The following is a 22416-nucleotide window of genomic DNA, read 5'->3' as shown; positions in this document are numbered from 1 at the left end:
AAGGTTTTGTTCTGCTTTTTTTGTTGTTGTATATCTGACGTTTACAAAGTGCTTTGATATTTTACGTAGGTTTAACTTATCACGGTAGCAGTAATATTTTCTATCCCCCAAACCAGACATAAGCCTGGACCTATTTAGGAGTAAAAGCTATTGTTACCAGTTATGTTCAGTAGACAATGGTTCCTGGGCATCAGGTGGCTTGGGAGAGAACATTTATCAGAGAAGTTATTCACCAAATGATCCAGTTTAATACTAGCCAGGTAAAACACTCCTCCCGCTCTTACAAGTAACTGTAGTAATTAAAGTGCAAGCATCAAATCATGGTGGTAGAAATTCGGTGTTTAGTGTTGGAATATTTATAAGCATGTATTTTCTCTGAGAGGACCTTGTGCATCCTGTGCATTTAGAAGAGCTGGATAGTATGTGTAGCTTTATGGCCGTCACAATGTTTAATATCACTTCACTTCTGACATTCATGCTTGTTGCTATCTTTCTTTCTTACACCTTCAGGTTATCATTGGTGTGTGTTTTCTGCACAGAGTACTAGCTATTGCACTTCATGGAAACTTAAAATAATGCTTTTCCTTTTATATTATGAAAGATTGAATCCTGGTATGTTGAGTAATTAAGGTTAAAACAGAGTAAATGACTTTGACCATTTGATTTCTAAAAAACAGGATCGTGTAGGTGGACGGGTTGCTACATTTCGAAAAGGAAACTATGTAGCTGATCTTGGAGCCATGGTAGTAACAGGTCTAGGTAAGTAGTTGAGTTTGATACTGTAACACAATCTAAAACTAGAAAGATAGAGCTTACATCAAAACCAATAGTTGGTTTTATAATATACTCATTAGGGTGTTGAGTTAGTTTTCCTTGCCAGAAGCACACCACAGTCACAGGGACACACCACAGACAGGGTAACTCATAATGAAAGAAACTTTCTTCTAGTTGTGGTAGTAGGCCAAAGGGGCAGTGATCTGATAGCCCTCTTCTGCTAGTCTGGGGTAGTTCAGGTTATACAGCAGGAAACAGTGTATAAGTGTCTCTAGGCTTTCCTCTTTTAAGGCTAATAAGATTCAGTCATGGGATTCAAGTTTATCTGTCTAAACTTGAATCCAAGGCTTTTACCTTATGAATGCCAAAAGAGAGTTAAATGAATCCCTCTCATCTCACAGTGGGAATTAAACTCAAGCCTGAGGTGGTGGTTGTTTTTTCAAGACAAGGTTTCCCTGACTGTCTTGAAGCTCATTGTGTAGACCAGGCTGGCCTCAAACTCAGAGATCTGCCTGCCTTTGTCTCTTGAGTGTTAGGATAAAAGGTGTGTACCACCACCTGGCCAATTATACATTTTTATGTTGGTCTTACATGTTTTGTTGTTATTTTTTTACTATGAGCTTTTAAAATAGAAGATAGAATTGACACCCTATGTTTTCAGCTGTTTCGTTCATTTATTATTCTGCCAGTGCTGCTGGGGGTGCAACTCAGTGCCTTGAAAATGGGAGACGAGCTCTGGCGCTGAGCTCCACACCCAGCCTCCCTTATGTTACAGGGTATCTCATTACATAGCCTGGGCGGCCTCAAAAGTGCTGCAGCCGTGGCATAGGCCACCAAGGCTGAATTTAGCATTTTTTTAAGTTTTGAGTAAAGAAAATTTGAGTTTGAGGTTTTTCTTTTTTTAAGGATAGGCTGAATGTTTGAGTTTTTTGTTTTTGTTTTCTAGGAGGGAATCCTATGGCTGTTGTCAGCAAGCAAGTAAATATGGAACTGGCCAAGATCAAGCAAAAATGCCCGCTTTATGAAGCCAATGGACAAGCTGTAAGTTGATGACAAATAGAACTTTTCAAAATATCTTTGGTTCAGTTGGAAATAATTTCAGGGGGATGTATTACTGAGCATGATTTGAATGTAAGATCAAGAAGGGAGGTGAGCATGACATGAACATAAAGACTGAGGAACAGTTGGCATTTTTCTGGCTGTTTTGTTTATCTGAGCTATAGGAAGGGGTGATGATATGTGCAAATTTATGTGCCTGCGTAGGCATTTGTTTATGGGTATTTACTGAAAGCTGGCTGCACACTTAATTGGCCCCGGCCACTTTTTCGAGAGACCTGTGGAACCGAATGTGATTCGTCATGTTTTTGTGCTGTGCCTTCATCGTGTGCTTTAGCTCCGTGCGCTCTATCTCTTCGCTTTGTGTGTATAGACGCAGGCTTGTGACAGGCTAGTAGATAGCCAAATGGTGTTCCTTAACCCAGAAGGAGAGGTAAGTTAAAGTGTTTATGGTCAGAGGCCTAGGAGTTTCTTGTCCTTGGTGTGAGAGTAGCAGGGGCATCGTGATTGTTCTGAGAAATGTGAGTAGGTGGCCATGGTCAGGCAGGCTTACGCTGTTCCTGGCAGTCCTGATTTTGCAGGCATGAGTAAAAAATCACAAGTTTGTGTTTAGTAGAAATTTGACCAACTTCCCTGTCAGGATGAGGGTCCGTTGCCTGAGAATGTAAACATATTGATAACTTTGTATTTTAAGGTAGAAAAGTTTGCTATATATTATGTATGTCATGGCTCAGCCATTGTCACCAAAAGTGGTAAACTCCCGCTCTTGAGTTTTGTGTGATGATCTCAGGTGACACTTGTATTCACTCTTAGCTGTCTTTGGGCTCTATTGGCTTCAGGTCAGAAAGAGGCTGATGCTCAGGAAATGCCTTGGGTTGTGTCTACCAACATGTCCAGATTCCTTTCCAGGGCTTGTCCTAAAAAATTAAGCAGAGGAGAATGAGAGCAAAGGGATATAACAGGTGTTAACTTATTATTTGAGGAAAGACAGTAATGGATAAAAGGTGAAGACAGTTTTTTGCTGCAGTCTAGTGGTACTTCTATAACCCCCTCCAATTTTTAGTAATGGAAATTTAAGAATATTACAAAAGTAAGAAGAGTACTATAATGTATTCTCATTTTCCCAGTTTGTTTCGTTTGTTCTGTTTCTGCTTTGGGGAGAGATGGTCTGAAGAATCTATCACCCAGAAGCTTTTCAGCAGGACTCAGTGAGGCAGATTTGCCAAGGGTTAATTAAATAGAGCCAATTGCTACGGAAAAGCCAAGGGGCAAGAAGGTGTCACTTCGACTGGGGGACAGGGTAAAAAGTGGGGGAGCATGTTTGCGAGGTGCAGCTTAGGACTTCAGTTCGTGGTTGTACATTGGGGCTGAGGAAGGTGAATAGAGAGGGCTCGGAGAGAAAGATGAGCTCGTCCTGGTGAAGCAGACAAACCGCAGTATAGGGCAAGGCCTTGCTGTGGAGGTGCCGGGCTGGAGTTTGGAGCAGGGGAAGACAGGCTGAGATGGGTTTGGAGGTCAGTAGCAGAAAAGAGCCTGGCTGGGTTAAGGAAAGGAGACAGCAAGTGAAGCGCACAGAGAATTGCTTCTAGTGTAGGTCTTTGTTTGTGACGGGCTCCGGAGCCCGCTACCTGACCCTGCCAAGTGCTGAGGTAACAGACTCGTGCAACCTAGCCCAGCTTACCTGAGCTAGTAAAATACTTTCATTTTTGTGTTTCCTGTGTTGGGGATCCAGGCCTTCGTGCTTCTAGGCATTTGCTGTATCATTGATCCTTAGAGCTTAGTTAGTACTGTTCGTTTTGTGGGGTTTTGTTATTGGAGATTGTATTTCTATGTGACACTGTTTGTTTGTTTGTTTGTTTTAAACATTTTAAAATAATATATCCACTAGCAAGTTCTCCCTAAGGATGGTCACCAATCTCTCCTATTACAATATGGGATAAGATAAACCGCATACTAACTTAGGAATATGCTGTCAGTTATACTGTAGAAAGTTGTACATTATGTTCTGGCTTAAGCTGCCTATCTGAGGTCCAGCCCTTTGGGAAGCATTCAATGGTTTGAACATGGGATATGGTTATTCTTTCCATTTTTTTCCCATTTCTTTTTTTAGACTTATTTATTTTATGTGTTTGGGTTTTTTGCCTACCTGTATGTCTGTGCATAATATGTGTACCTGTTGCCCAGGAAAGACAGAAGAGGGTATTGGATCTCCTGGTTCTGGAATTACATATGGTTGTGAAATATATGTGGGTGCTGGGTATTGAACCTGTGTCCTCTGTAAAAGCAACAAGTGCTCTTAACTGCTGAACCATCTCTCTGGCCTAGGGTGTGTGTGTGTGTGTGTTTTTTTTTTTCCCCCAAAGTCCATTTATTAGTATTTGGTGCTATAGCCAAGTGATGGTTCTTTAGGCATTTTATTTTTGGAAAGAATTCTCATAGCTTTGAGTTTCTCTTGCCTGTAGTGTAACTCTGTGTAAGAAGTGACATGAATTTGTTTTTCTGTCTCCTGTGGTGTAGCTTAGTGAGAATGCAGAACTTTGACCTGTAGACCAACTTTCCACTTAGAGGACAGGTACAGAGAACTTATAAGTGATGCTTTGTAGCTTTAGAAGTTGAAGTTAAGTGGGTCAGTAGTTTCTCATTTTGCAGAATGGAAAACTATGTCTCCCATGATTTCCCTGAAGCCACTGCTGGTAGTACTTGAGAAGCAGTCTGTTCCTGGTATTCTAGCTCAGATTCCCATTTTGATCTGTTACACCTGCCTGATTTCTCAGGCTATAGGTGGGCAGGATGAGTGGGTGTGTGCAGCACCATGATTGCCTGTGTGGCTGTCTGCTAAATCTCCTCTTCAAATGACTTTAAAATAACTCCTTTTCTGCCTGTAATCCCAGCACTCAGAGACAGAGGCAGGTGGATTTCTGTGAGTTTAAGGCCAGCCTGGTCTACAGAGTAAATTCCAGGACAGGCAAGGCTACATAATAGGGACTCTGTTTCAAAAAACAAACAAACAAAACCCTAAAAACAAACAAACAAACAAAAACACCTAAAATAGTTTCTCTTGACCCACTTAGAGTAGAAATTACTCAGCCATTGAAATTTCTTAGCTGTTTAAAAAATGAGATTGTATGTTCTTTGTGTATAGTCTCAGTCAAAATTTACCTTCCACAGTGTTACAGTCCTATAATTGCAGTTACTTAGGGGGCTGAGGCAGGAAGATGATAACCCTGTCTCAAAAGAAAAAGACTCAGCAATGTATGTGGCCCAGTGGTCTGCAGTTCAGTTCTGTTTACCACAAAGGAGGAGAGCAAATTGATGGTTCTGTTGTTAGCACACAGAGAATAATTCTGCCATATTATATAAGGCCAGCAATTATTGAAAGTTACACAGTTATCACCAGAAATGATGGTGCATGCCTTTAATCTCAGAACTTAGGAGGCAGACGCAGGTGGATCTTTGTGAGTTCAGGGCCAGCCTGGTCTACATAGCGAGTTCCAGAACAGCTGGGGCTATACAGAGAAACCAAAACAGTGAGAAGGTTATGGATACCACAGGTGCTGCTTGCCTAAGGACACAGCTCTATACCTGGCCACATATATTCTAATAGGTTGTTTGTTGTTACTGTTTATGTTTTGTATGTGTGTTCTTATTTATGTGTTTGAAGGGTGTGCATGTACATAAATGCACACTCTCCCTCTGTGACTCTTCATGTTATTTTTGAGACGGGATCTCTCACGGAACCTGGAGCTCACTGATTGAGCTATTTTGGCAGGCCAGTAAACCCCAGGGATCCTCCTGTCTCTGCCCCCCCCTGCACTGGATTATGTTTTTAAATGCTGAGAATCTGCACTCAGGTCTTCAGTTTGTGTGGTGGGCATCTTAAAATAAGACTTAAGCATCTTATTTTCCCATTGCCTGCTGTTAAATTATTAAAACCAGTACCCCACTATCCTCTGTGGTCCTACATGGGCAGCTCTGCTGTTGAGCTTCAGTGTTTGTCTTGACAGTGACAGTTTAAGGGTATGTATGGGTACAGGGAGCACGAAGATCCATCCTGTATAGCCTGAGTTTTCCTTTGGAGAAATAGCTCCATAATTCTAGAAGTAACAGAATCCAAAGATTTTAACCAGAGGGAACAAAATATTTGGAACCCTGAACATTTGGAGGTATTTAGGGTAGTCATTTACTAGTACTTTTAATTGTTGGATATATAAACTAGAGCATTTGTATCTAGCCTTTTAGCAATGGATTCAGTATTTAAATGCATTAAAAACACATTTGGGTTCCCCTGATGAGCATTGGTTTGCCAATGGACACCTGTGTTGAGTTAATGGCGAATAGCCCTGCTTCAGCACTTAGCCTGGTTGCACTGGCAACATCAGCATGGCTGTAATTGCTCACCTGGGCAGAAATGGAAGGGCCTGGTTGCCAGCTGCCTCACATACCTCATAAAGCTGAGCCTTGGGTCTAAGTGGGTACCGGACATGCAGTCTTGTCATCTGGTGTCAGTCAAACGTGGCAGTCAGTATTTCTTTGGTTTGAGTTTCATTTGTTTGATTTTTGTTGTTGTTGTTGTTACTGTTCTGTGTTTTCTGTTATTTTTAGTTGAGTTTTGCTTTTGTTCTTCACTGCTTTTTCACACACCCTCCCTGCCTTTTTTAAATTGACCCCTTACCCCTGGCATTTCTGTGCCTTGACTTTCCCATTTTAGTCTCTGTACAGTCTGTTCCTTATTTCTCCAGTGGTTGGAGCTTCTAAGCTAACAGAATGCTTCTGTCATGCTGTATGTGTAAAGCCTTGATTTTACTGCTGTCATACAAAACTAAACTTGACGTGGCTGTTGGGCTGTTATTTACAGTTTATTTCTCCCTCTGCTGCACTGGTTAAAAGGACACTGTCAAGGTATTTTTTTCATAATTTTTCAAATCATTTTCTTCACTGTTTACAGTAACCATTAAAAGCTTAACACTTAAATCTTTTCCTTTCAATGATCCTCTCCATCACACATCCACACTGGTTTGTTGTTGTAGAGTTGCGCCTATATGTTGGGCTGGTGCTGTTTGAGTTTTTGTCATTGAAAGCGCATGTAAAACATCAGTTGGTTTTTTTTGTTTGTTTGTTTTTTGGTTTTTTTTTTTGTGGGGAGTTTGGGTGGGAAAGGGGGAAGTGTAATGAATCAAGCAGGCTGCTCAGAAAATAGAGGGAAGAAACAAAAGGTCATTTTGGTCCTTCTAACCTTGACAGTGTCCCTTTAAATATTTCTCTACCACACACCCTAGACTCACTTACTGACTCTTGAGTGCTGGGTGTTTCTCAGTATGAACTCCCAGATGTGGCTGTCACCCTAACCACAGAGATTAAAGCGTGTTTGAAGCAAGCTGTCTAGTTGGCACTAGAAGAGCTTTAATCTGTCCCATTTGCGTTCTTGTGTTTTGACACAGTCTGGCCATGGTGGAGGCATATGTGATCTAGTCCCTTTTGCTAGAGCATCCTCTTGTGAGGCATTTTAGAAACCTACGTAGAAACACATCAGGAAAAGCAGTCTTGCAGTTAGCATTGCAGAGCTAGTAGATTTTATATGGAAATGTGATTGTTTCCCTTTTGAAAGGAGAGTTAATTGTAGAGTGTTAGAATCATCTTCTGTAGCACCATTGCAGGCTTGCACTGGAAATAGCAAGTTCCTAGTCGAATTTCATTTTGAGTTACTCTATGCATGGCCATCACATCTTTAGAAAAGGTAGCTGATGAGAACAAGATTGAAATTCATGACAAGAGCCTCTAAACAGTTCTAATAGGTGCAGTGAGAGCAAGCAGGACCATCACCAAGAGCTCTTCTTTCACTGTGGAGATGGGTCAGCCAGCTCCCGAGACCACAGTAATGCATAAATGACACCAAGCACCAAGTGTCTGAAGCCTGGTTTTCTCTCTACCTTGTTTCTCTACACAAATGAGATTACTGGAGTTTAGATTTCCTTTAGGCTGAGAATAGCTAATTCTCTGTGAGAGCCTCCTCTCTCCTTGAGGCATTAAGCATGACTTTGTCATTTGTATCTGTTGTGTTCACATATCCAAAGCAGAGCTGCTTTGGCCCTTTCCCCTTCTATTTTAGTAAGTAACCCATTTGACAGGTTGTCTTTGCCACCTTGTGGCCCATCTCATGGAGTTGGCTATGAGGGGTATGGTTGAGTGCTTTATCCCTGTGTTTGCTTGCAAGTTTGAAATTGAAGTGTTTCCAGTAAGAGGTAGCCTGGTCCTGTGGGGCTCTTGTCAGTAATCACGTTCTACAAACACGAGCTGTTGCTCACTAGAGCTTCTTTTCGTGCTTTGTTTTCTTGTTCCCTGTTTCAGGTTGATTGCGAAGTGAAGTACAATTTTAAATCCCATTTCTCAGACAGTACCCTGGCAAAAGGTGCTTAGGCATGCTCTGTTGACTCTCACTGTTGCCATGGATCCAGCAGTGGGCTGCAGATAGTTTGCTTTGGGACAAAACTAAGATGTGAAAGAGGAATGGTATTAATGAACTGATGCTGTCAGTAGACTTAATAGAATGGTCTTAATGAGCTAGAGGACTGCCTTGCAGTGGGTCTCTTCCTCTGCCACAGCAAAGCTCCAGACCTTCTGCTGACTGAGTTAGTCACTGTCTAAGAGTTTGACATTGGCTTCTGACACTGAGAATCCATTGTTACCGTGTATAAGAGTAAGGTGATGATGTTATTGTCAATACCATGAATCTTGCTTCTGTAGTCCCTGTCCTTTGAAGTTCTTTCATCTTTGAGCAGATAACTTGAGCCTCTTCTTTTCCCATTTTGCTCTTATTCTTTTAAGTTCTTCAGGTGTGTGATCATAGTCTTTGTTCTCTGGGACTTTTCTAGTGTGTCCTTTGCATGTCAGCCCAGCTTAGCTCAGTGTACCTTGTGCTTCATATAACTTTAGCCAGTGCCAATGCAGGTCTTGTGGATGTTACTGTAGGTTGAGTCTTAACTCTGAGGGAACAAGTAGGAGAGAGGGAACTATTTCAGGCCTGAAACATTTCATATCTCATTTAAATGGACTTAACCACTTCATAGAAAAAGTCAAATCATTGTCCTCAAAGGTTTTCCTTTGAAACACATATTTTGGCCTCTAAATTGTAGAACATTTTTGTGTGTTCATGGATGACTGTGCTTGGTTTTATAAGGACTAACTCTGCTATACTTCATATTTGCAGGTTCCAAAAGAGAAAGATGAAATGGTAGAACAAGAATTTAACCGGTTGCTAGAAGCCACCTCTTACCTTAGTCACCAGTTAGATTTCAACGTCCTCAATAATAAACCTGTATCCCTTGGCCAGGCGTTGGAGGTTGTCATTCAGTAAGTACTTTTAAACTGTTTATTGTATGGTGAATTCCATTTACAGATTGCTATTTAAGTTTTTCATAAGTCTTACTTGGAGAGGTGGCTCGATGGTTAAGAGCACTGGCTGTTCTTTCAAAGAACATGGGTGTGTTCCTAGCACCCACATGACAGCTGATAACTGTCTGTCACTCTAGTACCAGAGGATCTGATAACCCCTTGCCTCCTGCCTCTGGAGAAACTGTATGTACCTGGTACACAGTCAAGCAAACATTCATGAAATAAAAATAACAAAGTGAATTTCAAAGTAAAACATTTAAAATACTTAGAGATTCCCAAGGCCGTTTTCAGTTGTAAAATGCAACACTTAATGCATTTTAATTTATCCTGTAGGCCAGGTAACAAATTAGCAGCTAACTTTCTTGTCTGGATATTAGACATCAGTGGCCCTTGGCACTTTGGCTGGGTGCCCATTTCATGCTGTAGTGCTGGCTTTGCAGCCACTTGTGGTGTCTCTTACAGACTACAAGAAAAGCATGTCAAAGATGAGCAGATTGAACATTGGAAGAAGATAGTGAAAACTCAGGAGGAACTGAAGGAACTTCTTAATAAGGTAGGACTCTGCATTCACTGTTTCCATAGCCCAAAAAGCCTAAAATAAGGGGATTCCTTTAGCTTAGACATGTTAAAGGCCTTGCTAAGTTCCACTCCATGGAGGGGAGTTGCCCAGCTGGGTCTCCTCATCCTTACAAACTGCAGTTGGTCGGTACAGTGCCTGTGCTGAGGTCTGGGGTTAGAGCAAGGTCATCTGTACTGAGGGACAAGTACCCACTGATAAAGAAGACCAAGTTAGTCCATTTATTGCCATCATTATTTCTCTCTACATGCCAACATTTCTACCTCCATTCTCCATTCCAACTGAGAACTTAGTCACCACCAAGTTCCAGGTTCCAGATGATTTAGATACAGTCGTAGGTTTCTTTTTATGCTACCAACTGCAAAAGTCATCAGCTTAAGGAGAAATGGTTAATCAGCTGGGGGAAGGGCAGGGGCCTTACTTTTGCTAGGCTTCCTGTCATACTAGAAGCTACAGGGTTGCCCCACCCACCCACCCACCCACTGTGGCAAGAATTGAAGAGTCATTGGAGAACTGCCATTTGGCAGACATCTGTGGACCGGGTTTCAACACCCTGTTGGTGTCTGAAAAGACTAATGGTAGGGATGATCACAGAAGGTTCTTTGTGTAGTGATTTGACCTGTAGTGATTTTACATGTTTGAAAAAAGGAACAAAGCTGGGGCATGGTAGTGAAACTGTATGATTTCAACACCCATGAGGCTAAGGCACGAGGGATTATAAGTTTAAGACCTGGGCTACGTAGAGAGACCTTGTCTTAAAAGCAAAATAATAACAGCTGTTTTCCCAAAACAAACCTAAATTGGTAGTAGGTTGTTTGGTGTGGTTTTTCTTAAATGGAATATTCCTTTTCCTCTCTTATTTTAGAAGACAAGAATCTGTCTTTGTTTTCTGATAGTGTTGTAGAAACTTCTGTTAAACTTTTCCCCAGATGGCATGATAGAGAACAGATATTCAGAAATTACAAGGATCTTTCACAACAGGGAGAGCCAATGCCAAGGGTGTGTGTTACTTGGGAATGAATTACATTCTTATTTAGTATGAAAATTTTTACTTTTCCATCTTAGATGGTAAATTTGAAGGAGAAAATTAAAGAACTCCATCAGCAGTACAAAGAAGCATCGGAAGTGAAGCCACCCAGAGATATTACAGCTGAATTCTTAGTGAAAAGCAAGCACAGGGACCTGACTGCCCTTTGCAAGGTCAGTGCCTTCTTGCCCTGAAAAGTAAGGTAGAGGTGGAAAAGAAAAGAAAGAGCCCTTAGCCAGTGTCAAGTGTCTGTACTAGCAGAAAAGGGTTTGGCACCTTAAGAGCCATGGAGATTTAATGGCTCAGTATTGTGTGAGATTGGTGTTTCCTGACACTTGAGAATGGTAATGTGTGTAGAATTTGAAGTTAGGCTGTGTGGTTTAAATATCTCACATGGTGACCCCTACCACCTTGGTCTCCTTACGTCACCTCATCTGAAGCATATTATTAGTAACATATAGTTTGGAGAGTCCTTGTGAAGCTTAAATGAACTATGTTTCTAAGGAATCCCATACCAGGCCATGACAGGTGCCAAGAGTATGGTAAATGCTGTTTTTTTCCCACAAACTTGCTTTGAGCGCACTGCTAGTGCTTTTATCATTTTCCCTCCTGCCCTATCTTACTGCAGATTCACAGCTTGTTTCCACGCTTTTTTTTTTTATGCCAGTACCATGCAAGAGTTTCTTTTATTAATTTATTCACTTTACATACCGATTGTAGCCCCCATTTCCAGGATTTAAAACAAAAACAAATATGATTTATCAGATATTTATCCTAGTTTATATGTAATGCATTTCCTATATACTCAGATCTTATATACACAGTATGATTCAATTTAAGGCTGGGGTCAGATCTTAGGGGTGTTTTTTTGTTTTTGTTTTTGTTTTAAATTTGTCAGGAATATGATGAATTAGCTGAGACACAAGGAAAGCTAGAAGAAAAACTTCAAGAATTGGAAGCCAATCCTCCAAGGTACGGAAAGAAACCCAGACATTAAGAATGACAGCTTTGCTCTCTCTCCTTGTTCTCAGTTTAAAAGATAATAAAACGATGAGCTTTTACTTACGCGAGTGTATTAAATTATGTGATGAGTGGACACTATGTGTGAACATGGGCCAACTGTCAGGTTTGTAGTCCTCTACTCACATTTTCGTGTATAAGAATGTTCTTAGTATCTAAAGTTAGCCCTTCTCCACAAAACCTGGTATTGAGATGAAACTGTCCTAGATGGAAATTGTCCTTTGAGTGTGATTTAAAAGAAAAAGTCCTATTGCTTTACACTTGAAAGGTTTAGGGGACAAGGACTATGTCTGTACTTCTACTGGGTCCACACAGTGGCTTTATACTACTAGGATGCTCCACATGTATCTGCCCTCTTGTAGGCAGAGATGTGCCTACCTGTGTTTGCAGTAAAGCCTGCTCTTAGGATTTGAGACAGAGCATATGCTTTTATGATGTATGAAGACTTGGTATGAGGAAATTTTTTTTTTAGACAAAGGTGACTCCATGATAATTTGCTGAGATGGGCTGAGCTTGACGCTGCTTTCTAGACATGAGGGATAGAGCAGTTAATGACATGGCTGAGACTCTGTTCTGTGACTTACTAGGCACAAGCACAGTCTCCACCTTAGAGTCCAGATTGCTGAGCTCATTGAGACTAGCAGTGATGTGTTTGTTAACCCTTTGCTCCCTTATTTTTTCAGTGATGTATATCTGTCATCAAGAGACAGACAAATACTTGACTGGCATTTCGCAAATCTTGAATTTGCTAATGCCACACCTCTCTCTACCCTCTCTCTTAAACATTGGGATCAGGTAAGATTTCTTTATCATTTACTGAGTTGTACATACTTGTGTGTGTGCGTATGCGTGAGCACATACATGTGCCTTTGTCTGCTTGTCTGTTTTTGTCTGTTCTTGTACACAGCATCAGGAGGAGACAGAATTTACTTACAGTGAAATCCATACATCTTAAGCAAGGAGCCTGATGATTTGCCAAGCTTGCTTCATCATAAGCTACCACCAAAGTTAGGATATAGAACATTTTACCCTGGTGTCATCCCAGGGCTTTGGAGGCAGGGACAGAAAAATTAATGAGCTCAAGGTCAGCATGGCCTACATAGTGAGGGCTTTGTCTCTAAAAACAAAACAAAAGATACAGAATATTTCCATCATCCAGTTACCCCCTCCTCCCAATCCTGCTTCAGCTTGTCCTGTAGTTTCATTGCAAATTATCTTTGTCAGTGACTTCACTTACCCTTAGGTAGTTTGTCCCTTTATTACAGCTCTGTTGTGGAGATAAACACGGGGTGGGGGGGTGGGGGGTGGTATTGTTAGTAGTAAAGAAAGGTACGTGCTCTGAGTATTTATATTTTTATCATAAAAAAGTATGAGTGGAGCTGGGCATGGTCACACACACCTTTAATCCCAGCACTTGGGAGGCAGAGGCAGGCTCAAGGCCAGCCTGGTGGATATATGGAGTTACAGAACAACCAGAGCTACACAGTGAAACCCTTTCTCTGACCACCCCCAACCCCCCCCCCCCCAAAAAAAAAAAAATCTTATGGAAAGTAGTCTCTGCTTGGTTGTTTTCTGGTGGTACTAGGGATCAAATTTAGGGCTATGTACCTATCAGGTAATTGTTCTGCCACTAAGCTATATACCCTAGCCCTGTTTTAAAAAAACTTCTGAACTGCACACTGGGTTGCTTTCACCTCCTAAGTCTGGCAATCCATGTGCTTCACATTCTCAGAGATACTCAGTGTCAGACCTGGAGGGACCACCATTCCAGTGTCTTCATACTTATCAGCTGCTCTGAGCCCTCTTTCAGTGAAATATGTTCAGATATTCCAGGCCTTTAACAGTCTGGTTGTCTTTTTTTAAGTTGTAAGAGCTCATTTCTCAGATACATACGTTTTCTTCTACTCTTTGGCTTGACCCTATGGCTTCTAGTGCACATGGGCTATCATTATTATCCCTGTAGCTCCGTCTGTACTTTTACGTACTGAAAAATTGTCCTTTTCACCTGAGCTTATAAAATTTTGCTGCCAACGATCCACTCCCCAGGAGTTTTTAGACCATGTGGGATACTCTTAGCTTCCAGGGTAGACCTGGGCTTGATACTTTTTGTTTTTTTAAGATTTATTATACAGTGTGTTCTGTCTGCATGTACGCCTGCACACCATTATAGATGGTTGTGAGCCACAGTGTCGTTGCTAGGAATTGAATTCAGGACCTTTGGAAAAGTGTTCTTAACCTTTGAGCCATCTCTCCAGCCCCAGCTTGATACTGTTTCTGGAGCTTCTTTATGGCTGTGGCCTGCCTTTGCCTAACTTGACCAACTGGTTTTGGAAATCTTCCTCAACTCAGTTTAAGGACTAAAAATAGATTTTGCTTTAAAAAAAAAAATATGGCAGTGAATCTGATTTCTTGCACATCTATAATGCTGTAAGGAAGCAAATGGATCAGCTTTTTGTGCTTTCTGATCATCTGTGTCTCCATCCCACCTCTGTGGACAGATGGTCTGAACTTGGTGGTATAGGAATATGCTGATCATTATCTAGGGACAAAAGAAACTTCGTGGAGATTAGGGACAGACAGATCAGTTTTTCCTTAGGCAGTTAAACTTGAATACTGAGTAGCTGTTTAATCTTAAGATGCTGTTTGATGCTGGATACATGGCTCAACAATTATGGGTTTGGTTGCCAGCACCGACATGGCAGTTATGTGTCTCTGGTCCCAGAGTATCCAACACCCTCTTCTGGCTTCTACAGATAGTGCATGCATGTGGTACAAACACACATGCAGGTAAACACCCATACACAAGTTTTTTTTTAATTGACTAGTGTATGAGGTTGTGCTCTTCAACACTCTCATATAGAATTCAGTGTAAATGGTGTTTGTTTGCAAATGGTGTAATTATAGTTTAAAAGTATAGTAATGTCCCCCTCCTTTTCCTTTTAGGATGATGACTTTGAGTTTACTGGAAGCCACCTGACAGTAAGGAATGGCTATTCATGTGTGCCTGTGGCTTTAGCTGAAGGCCTGGACATTAAGCTGAACACCGCAGTGCGACAGGTTCGCTACACAGCCTCAGGTACGTGCCTGTTATATAGGAAGGTAGAGTACCTTCATGAAAACAGGACTGGTTTTTTACAACCTTTTTTTTTATCTTGAGTGTAAACTTTGTATACAGTTGTATGAGCATTCATCCTTGGGCTTATCAACTGCTTGTTGGCCCCCAGTCTTTTATAGGTGTTTTCTATGCTTTTACTCTCACTGTTAATAAATCTGTATTGCTATTAAAAAAAAAAACATTAAGTAAAATAATAGTGACATAATTCTGGTGTCAACTTAAAGATCAAGCTAATCATTACAGTGGACCTCCATAGTTTGAGGCTTTGTACCACAAGCTTCAAGTTACCATCCTTAGTGAACAGGTAACCACTATCTTGTTAGTGCAATCAAGGATTCTGAGGATTTAAATCCTGGCATCCACAGGCTTACCTCTTCTGTATTCTTGTTTGAAAAATGAAGGGAAAAAGCATGTCAGTCCTATTGGCCACAATGCCATCCTCATCACCAGTTGTTTTCCTACTTTCTCTAGGATGTGAAGTGATTGCTGTGAACACACGCTCCACAAGTCAAACCTTTATTTATAAGTGTGATGCAGTTCTCTGTACCCTTCCCCTGGGAGTGTTGAAGCAGCAGCCACCAGCTGTTCAGTTTGTGCCGCCTCTTCCTGAGTGGAAAACATCTGCAGTCCAAAGGATGGGCTTTGGCAACCTTAACAAGGTGCTGTGTTCTCCTCCTCCTGCTAGCCTAATGTTTGGTGTCCAGTAGCATCAGTGAGGAAAGGGGCCTGCATTAGTCACGTTTGCCGTGCCCTCAGCTGCTTGATTCCAAGCCTGAGGCTTGGCAGTGCATAAGTCAGTGTCTGGTTGTAATATATAATATTAATTACACTTAATCTTCTTGTAACCCCAAGCCTACTAAAGGTCATAAATTGCATCATAAATAATGAAATAGGATTCTCTTTTTACATTGGTAGTAGATTTGGAGTGGTTAATAAGTCTAAGAATTATGACCCAAGAGGCACAGCGATGCTTACAGAAATAAGTCTCTCTGAAGCCAGCTCATATGCTCCCTTCCTGCGGTAGGTGGTGTTATGTTTTGACCGGGTGTTCTGGGACCCAAGTGTCAATTTGTTCGGGCACGTTGGCAGTACAACTGCTAGCAGGGGCGAGCTCTTCCTCTTCTGGAACCTATATAAAGGTAACTGCTATTTTAATTTTTTTGTGCTCTTGTGGAAACATGCAGATTTAAGAATATTGGGAGTTTTCTCATGTATGTGCCTTAATTTTTTCCATTAATAAGCCAATCCTAAAATAAATCCCTTCACAGTGTTTTGAAGAAACATGTAAAAATTAAGAACAGTATTCTGTTAGATCATGCTTGCCTTCAAACTTAGATGACCTCCTTAAAACGTGTTTTTGTTCCTGTCTCCCATCCTATTACTTTATAATCAGTTGATTAACTAGAGAACTAAATAAGTATATTCAGTTCCCTCTTCCAGGAAGTGTGAAGAAGATTGTAGGCCACTGCTTAGCAGCACAGGCATGTTTCTGACCACTGTCACTCCCTCCCTGGTGAAGGGACAGTCATACACAGAGGGGGCACCATGCTTTTTCCCTGGTTCCATGCAGGCCATCTGGTCCTGTTAATGCCAGCCTCATGGCATGTCCGTAGCATTCCTTACCCCCCATCCATGTCCAGGCCACTGTCACCTCCTGTAACAGTTGCTAATAGTTAGTAGTATCCCTGCTTCTGTTGATTATTTTGCATGTCTATTGCTTTGTATTGCTAAAGGGAAAAAGATTTTTTTACCAAGGCTTTCCTAAGACCATCACAATATAGCCCTTCTGTTCTCCCCTGTCTATCCCCACTCCCAGCTCTAGGAACTGAAAACTGTTTTCAAATCCTGGGCCCTATAGGTTGCTCTGTTGTTCAGCTTCTGTGTTTCTTTCATTCACTGTCTCCCTCACTTTGCTCAGCCTGAATATATGTGTATTTAGGGCACATATTCCTGTTGCCTAGAATCTGAATTAAATCCCTGTTATTCTCTTTACTATGTCCTATATTATCATAGCTTTATCAGAGGTCATTCCGTATGTATGGTTACTTATCTTTTAACTCTAGTAGAGGTTGTATCTTTCACACCCCAAGGAACTAAGTAGCCCTGGGGTGCATGCAAGCTTATACACTTGTAGTTATGAAGGGTCTGAGTTAGGTAAAAGATGCTGCTTGCTCTTGCTATGGACCACCTTAAGTGGTCAGGACTAAAAATTCTATACGTAAGTATGGAAACATTGGTTCCCTTTTGACTCCTGGAAGTCATAGGCAAATGAAGTGCCCATTGGTCAGTTTCTAGGAACAGAGTTCAGAACAGTAGCTTCTTTTCAGCTTTGTGTGGTACATGGCTCGGTGACTTTGTTCTCTTAATACTTTCAAGAAAAGTATAGGAAAACCCTGGAATTGTCCTTGTGTTTCCCCAGCTCCAATACTATTGGCCCTGGTGGCCGGAGAAGCTGCTGGCATCATGGAGAACATTAGTGATGATGTAATTGTCGGCCGGTGCCTGGCCATTCTCAAAGGGATTTTTGGTAGCAGTGCAGTACCACAGGTATGTGAGTGAGTGGACAACCAGGGGCACAGCTTACAACTAAACTAGGGTTTGGCCTAATTGTAGTTTGTAGCTCAAGTTCTTCATCAGGACATTCCATGTCAGAATGGACATGAATTTTAATGTGTGAAACTAAAGTAAGAATTGCAGCTGCTGGCTGTTTCTCTTTTGTATGTGAGGTTATGTTACAAGTAGCTTAACTCAAGTGAATACACTGGGGAGTCTTAAGAGAATTTGTTGGTAGCTTATTTTTCAGGTCAACTTCAATATGTTTAGATGATATGAGATTTAAGAAGGAAGTGCTGTCTGTCAGAAAACAAGGCAACATGGATCCTCTTGCTTCTGCATCCAAAGCAGCAGCATCCATCACCCGGCTACTTATCTTGTCTTTTACATGGGTCCTACCTACTTTTCAGAGATGGTTGACTTGTCCTGGTATCAGTAGCAATTCACTCATGGTTCTTCCTTTATGTAGCCCAAGGAAACTGTGGTATCTCGTTGGCGTGCTGATCCGTGGGCCCGGGGCTCCTATTCCTATGTGGCTGCAGGATCTTCTGGAAATGACTATGATTTGATGGCTCAGCCAATCACTCCTGGTCCCTCAATTCCAGGTGCCCCACAGGTGAGAAACTAGAAATCTGTGTCTGAGCCTATTTGGTGAGAGACCAGAAGCTCAGGATAGAAATTCTATCTCTGGCTGATGACTTTAGTCATTCCATCTTTAGATACTTTCAAAATAAAGAGCTTCATAAATATACCCAGCCTGGATTAGAAGTGAGAGTCTAGAGCATGTGCAAGTCAGCAATTTTTCTTCTTGCTCAGTGTTTACCTCTTAAAAAGTCCTATTTGGGGACTAGGAAAACAGCTTAGCATTTAAGAGTGGCTGCTACTCTTCCAGACAACCTGAGATGAGTCCCCCTGCACCTACACTGGATGGCTTACTGCATCCCATAACTCCACCCAGCTTCAGGGGATCTGACACCCTCTTCCACCTCCACAGGCACAAAACCTTTTTTTTCTTGGGGGGGGGGGTGTCTTATTTTTAATTGTACCTAATTTTGCGGCAGCTTGTAGGTTTACAGAGGTCTGAGTCACTAGGGCTTTGTAGGGCCTATGTAAGAGAAGTTCTTATGTAGACTATGCTAAGCCTTCTTCTAGAGTATTCTTCAATATCACAACCCAAAGGCTTAGTGTCTGCTCTGAACCAGGAAGTCAAACACATTCCTGCCTATGAAGGCTTAAGGTTTCAAATGCCCTTGGCAGTCTTAGCCAGCAGGTACTACATGAAATAAAACTTAAACTGATAAAACCAGTGGTGGAAGCTGATTAGACTTCAGAAGTCAACAGAACTTGGCAATTTAAACATGATGAAGTTGTGATTGCAACTTACTGATTTTTCTCTGCACCCCACCCCCAAAACAGCCAATTCCACGACTCTTCTTTGCTGGAGAACATACAATCCGGAACTACCCAGCTACAGTCCATGGTGCTCTACTGAGTGGGCTTCGAGAGGCAGGAAGGATTGCAGACCAGTTTTTGGGAGCCATGTACACTTTGCCTCGTCAGGCCACACCAGGTGTCCCTGCACAGCAGTCTCCAAGCATGTGAGACAGATGGTTCTGAAAAAAGAGGCCCAATGGATATGTCATCTGCCATGTAAGCAAGCCCTTCTAGCAATATTAGATCCTACTGAGGAACTCCATGTCATCAGCTGCTGAGGGCTCTTAGTTTGACAGCAGAGGCTGGCTCCTTTGACTGACAGCACAGAGAGGAACTTACCCATTAATCTGGAATTGCTTCTCCATAAAAACTGAGACAAGCAAGTGCTGTGAGATAACCTCTTAGTCTATTGGTGTTTGTTTGTTTTTTTAATATATTTTGAGAATAAAACTTGAAAATAATTTTATATGAAGATTTATTTTTAATTTTGTGTCTGTGTAGGTATGTGCACTTATGTGGGGGCCCACGGACGCTAGAGGCATTGGATCTCCTAGAGCTGGTGACAGGCTTGTGAACCATCCAGTGTGGGTGCTGGGAACCAAACTCAGGTCATCTGTGAGAACAGCATGTGTCTTTAACCACTGGGCCATCTCTCTCTAACCTCATATAAAACAAGTTTATATCAATACAAAAAGCGTTGCCCCTTTAGGAATGTAAATTCTCCCTTTGACAATAGCATATGTATTTTCTCCAGGTCCGTGTAAGGAGGAAGGCATATAAACAACAGGGCTCTGCTACTGACTTACACAGTAGCATGTTACCACACATGCCTGGTGCCTGTGAGCCTTTGTTTGGGTGCTGGGAATCCACCCTGGGGTCTCTCCAAGAGCTTCAGGTGCTCTTAAACATGAAACCATCTCTCCAGCCACATAATTCTTAATGGCAGTCCATTAAATGGGAGGTTCCAAGGGAATGTTTCTTTGTACTTTTTATGTACTAGTGCTCATCTGTGTTGACAGAACACCTGGTAGTTGAACTGTCTCCTCTATAAGGCTGCTGTACCCAGAGCCCAAATCTAATCTCCCCATTCAAAACTCTAAATAATAGTATCTGTGAAGTTCCTCACCACTCTATGGGCTATTTTTATATATAGCCAGGACAAAAAGGTGATTACCACTGCAGTGGAAAGTGCTTGAAGTACCCCTTGAGGGGTGTTCACGAGGGTGTCTGATGCAGTCAGTGACTGATACTTTTAAGACAAGGTCTCTCACTGTGTAGCCCTGGCTGTCCTGGAACTCACAGACGATTCTCCAGCTGGGATAAAAGGCATATAATTTATGAGAAATTATCTTTGACAACAGACAAGCCTAAAGGGAAAAGAGCAAAGAGAGAGGCAGCGCTAGTTTTAACTGTAGATTTTACCTAAATTTGTGAAACTCTGCAACAGCAGCACCAACTAAGAACAGCTGTTTCGAGAAATTATATTGACAAAACTGGCATCACTGACTCACAGGAGCATGTGGAAACAAGGGAGCTTTATTGGTTACAATATTGTGCTGCAGAGCCAACAGAGAGCATTACAGCCAAAGGATACATGCAGACAGGCAGCTTCAGCTATACACATGCACCCAAGGAGCCCTGAGCCACTGCCTGTGGCTGTGCCCTGCTCTCCAGAGGCAGCTTCTGGTCTCTCTGGTCCCATGCTTGGAGCAGGAATGTTGAAGCTGCTGCATCTACACTCCAAGGGGCAGAGGTGAAGCCAGAGCCACCTGCCTGGGCAAGTAAGTGTGGACCAACAGAACCAAGGCCGCAGCAAAGGACCTCATGCGTAAGTTTATTTAAGGGCTTTCTGTCTTCCTAGCCCTCTCAATCTTTAAAATACAAAAAAATAGACTTTATTCTCTTAAAAATACATTCCATTCAATACATGTTCTGAGCTGTGAAGCAGCAGGAAAATAGGACCTCTTTCCTATGACCTTGGTTGAGGTGGTTGAGGAGAACCCTGTTCCCCACTCAGGGTGTTTAAAAGATAATCCCTAAAAAGCAGCTCTTACAAAGCAGTCTTTGTCAGAGAAGAAACCCATGCCAACAGAGGTGGCCAGGGGCCAGCCTCTGCATCCCTGTTCCTTTACTGACCCATTAAACCTAAACAACTAACACTGCCCAGGACAAGAAGTCCACTATCAATCTAGGCACTAGCCCCTGCCACGAGGGGTGACTGGTGTGCAAGCTTGCCTGCCTGTAGCCTTGGCCCCACACAAATCCCTTTAAGCTCATACTCTGAACTGTTTCACTGCCACACAAACAGTTGGCACAGCTTCCTTGCCTGCCACCCTGCAGCCTTTTCTGATTGTTTCAGTACCAGAGTGGCTGGTAACAGCAGCTGGTGGAAAACCGGCTGGTGGAAGACACCAGCTCCTGGCATTTAGCCAGCTCTCCATCCTCCAGCCAAGCAGTTTTAGAACTGCTTCTAAAGAGTTCAGAACTCTCACAGACACACACCTGTTGGCTCAATGTAGCCATCGACCCAGACTGTAGAAGAGAAGCACTTGTCATAAAAGTGGGTCTATTGGCGGGGACTAAGGAAATATTTGGCTTGATTAGACAACAGTTTGACTACCAGTCATTCTTCTGTTTGGAGGTTTCCTCTAGCATCTGGCTTAGGCCCAAAGATTACATCTTGGTGGTTTCAGAAGGAATGTGCCTTCCAATCTTGGAATCAGAGCCAGCCTATCCATCCATATGAAGCCCAGTGGAACTTGGACCCTCCAGCCTTCATTTGCTTAGTGTAAACGTTGTCTGCAATGCTAAAGACATTTAAAGATAAAATATACTTTATAGCGGTTCTACAAAGTATGCAGATTAAAGAAACAAAATATCCTGAAATAATTGTTACAATCAAATGCTATTGCACTCAGATTTTCAAAATGGCAGCCCACAGCTGTCCCTTTTCCACAGAACATCTCAAACAGCAGGTGTTGGTGCTGCTAAAATGTGGAAAGATCCAGACTTTGGCACCAGGAGCTACAGCACCAGAATCCAGGGCTCAACACCCAAAGACAAAAATTATTGGCGAGACCTTTTGAGGCAGGGCTTGGTGCCCCTCTGTTTCTGTCAGCAGAAAAGAGCCACAGACTTAATTTCCTATACTCTTCAGTGGAACACCACAGAGGTCTGTTTCCTTTGAACTCTCAGGGCTGCCAACTGGTACAGGAAAGGGGCAGGGGCACTGCAAGTGAGACGTTGCAGCCTTGAATAAAGGAGTTTCTGGCCAGTGACCCAAAAGCAGCAGTAGGAACAGATCTTGAAAACACTTAATCCTAGTTGTACATCAAGTTGGGATGTGGAGGCAAGACACATGGCAATGCCCTCAAGTTAGCAAAATGCCATTAAGACAGAAGTGCTAGCTAGTCATTCCTGTCCCGTGTGTGTGTGTGTGTGTGTGTGTGTGTGTGTGTGTGTGTGTGTGTG

The 22416-nt window shown here is 42.2% G+C and overlaps 1 protein-coding gene across 2 annotated transcripts in view; it reads left to right on the top strand.

Moving 5' to 3' along the window:
• Window positions 1-19411, top strand: part of Kdm1a (lysine demethylase 1A) — a 51089-nt gene extending 31678 nt beyond the window's left edge. For both annotated transcript variants that reach the window (XM_055611137.1, XM_055611136.1), the window contains 13 exons: window positions 678-759; window positions 1721-1815; window positions 9035-9177; window positions 9682-9772; window positions 10862-10996; window positions 11722-11795; window positions 12527-12638; window positions 14787-14919; window positions 15430-15617; window positions 15983-16097; window positions 17378-17505; window positions 17981-18127; window positions 18928-19411. In XM_055611137.1, coding sequence (XP_055467112.1) covers window positions 678-759; window positions 1721-1815; window positions 9035-9177; window positions 9682-9772; window positions 10862-10996; window positions 11722-11795; window positions 12527-12638; window positions 14787-14919; window positions 15430-15617; window positions 15983-16097; window positions 17378-17505; window positions 17981-18127; window positions 18928-19113 — 1629 coding nt within the window. In that variant the 3' untranslated portion in view covers window positions 19114-19411. The remainder of the gene's footprint in view (window positions 1-677; window positions 760-1720; window positions 1816-9034; window positions 9178-9681; window positions 9773-10861; window positions 10997-11721; window positions 11796-12526; window positions 12639-14786; window positions 14920-15429; window positions 15618-15982; window positions 16098-17377; window positions 17506-17980; window positions 18128-18927) is intronic.
• The last annotated feature ends 3005 nt before the right edge of the window (window positions 19412-22416 follow it).

Source organism: Psammomys obesus, unplaced genomic scaffold (genome assembly GCF_907164565.1).
Source record: "Psammomys obesus unplaced genomic scaffold, mPsaObe1.curated_primary_1811, whole genome shotgun sequence".
Classification (NCBI taxonomy): Eukaryota; Metazoa; Chordata; class Mammalia; order Rodentia; family Muridae; genus Psammomys; species Psammomys obesus.
Note: the sequence above shows the minus strand (reverse complement) of the source record. Positions and strands in the feature narration are given on the sequence as shown.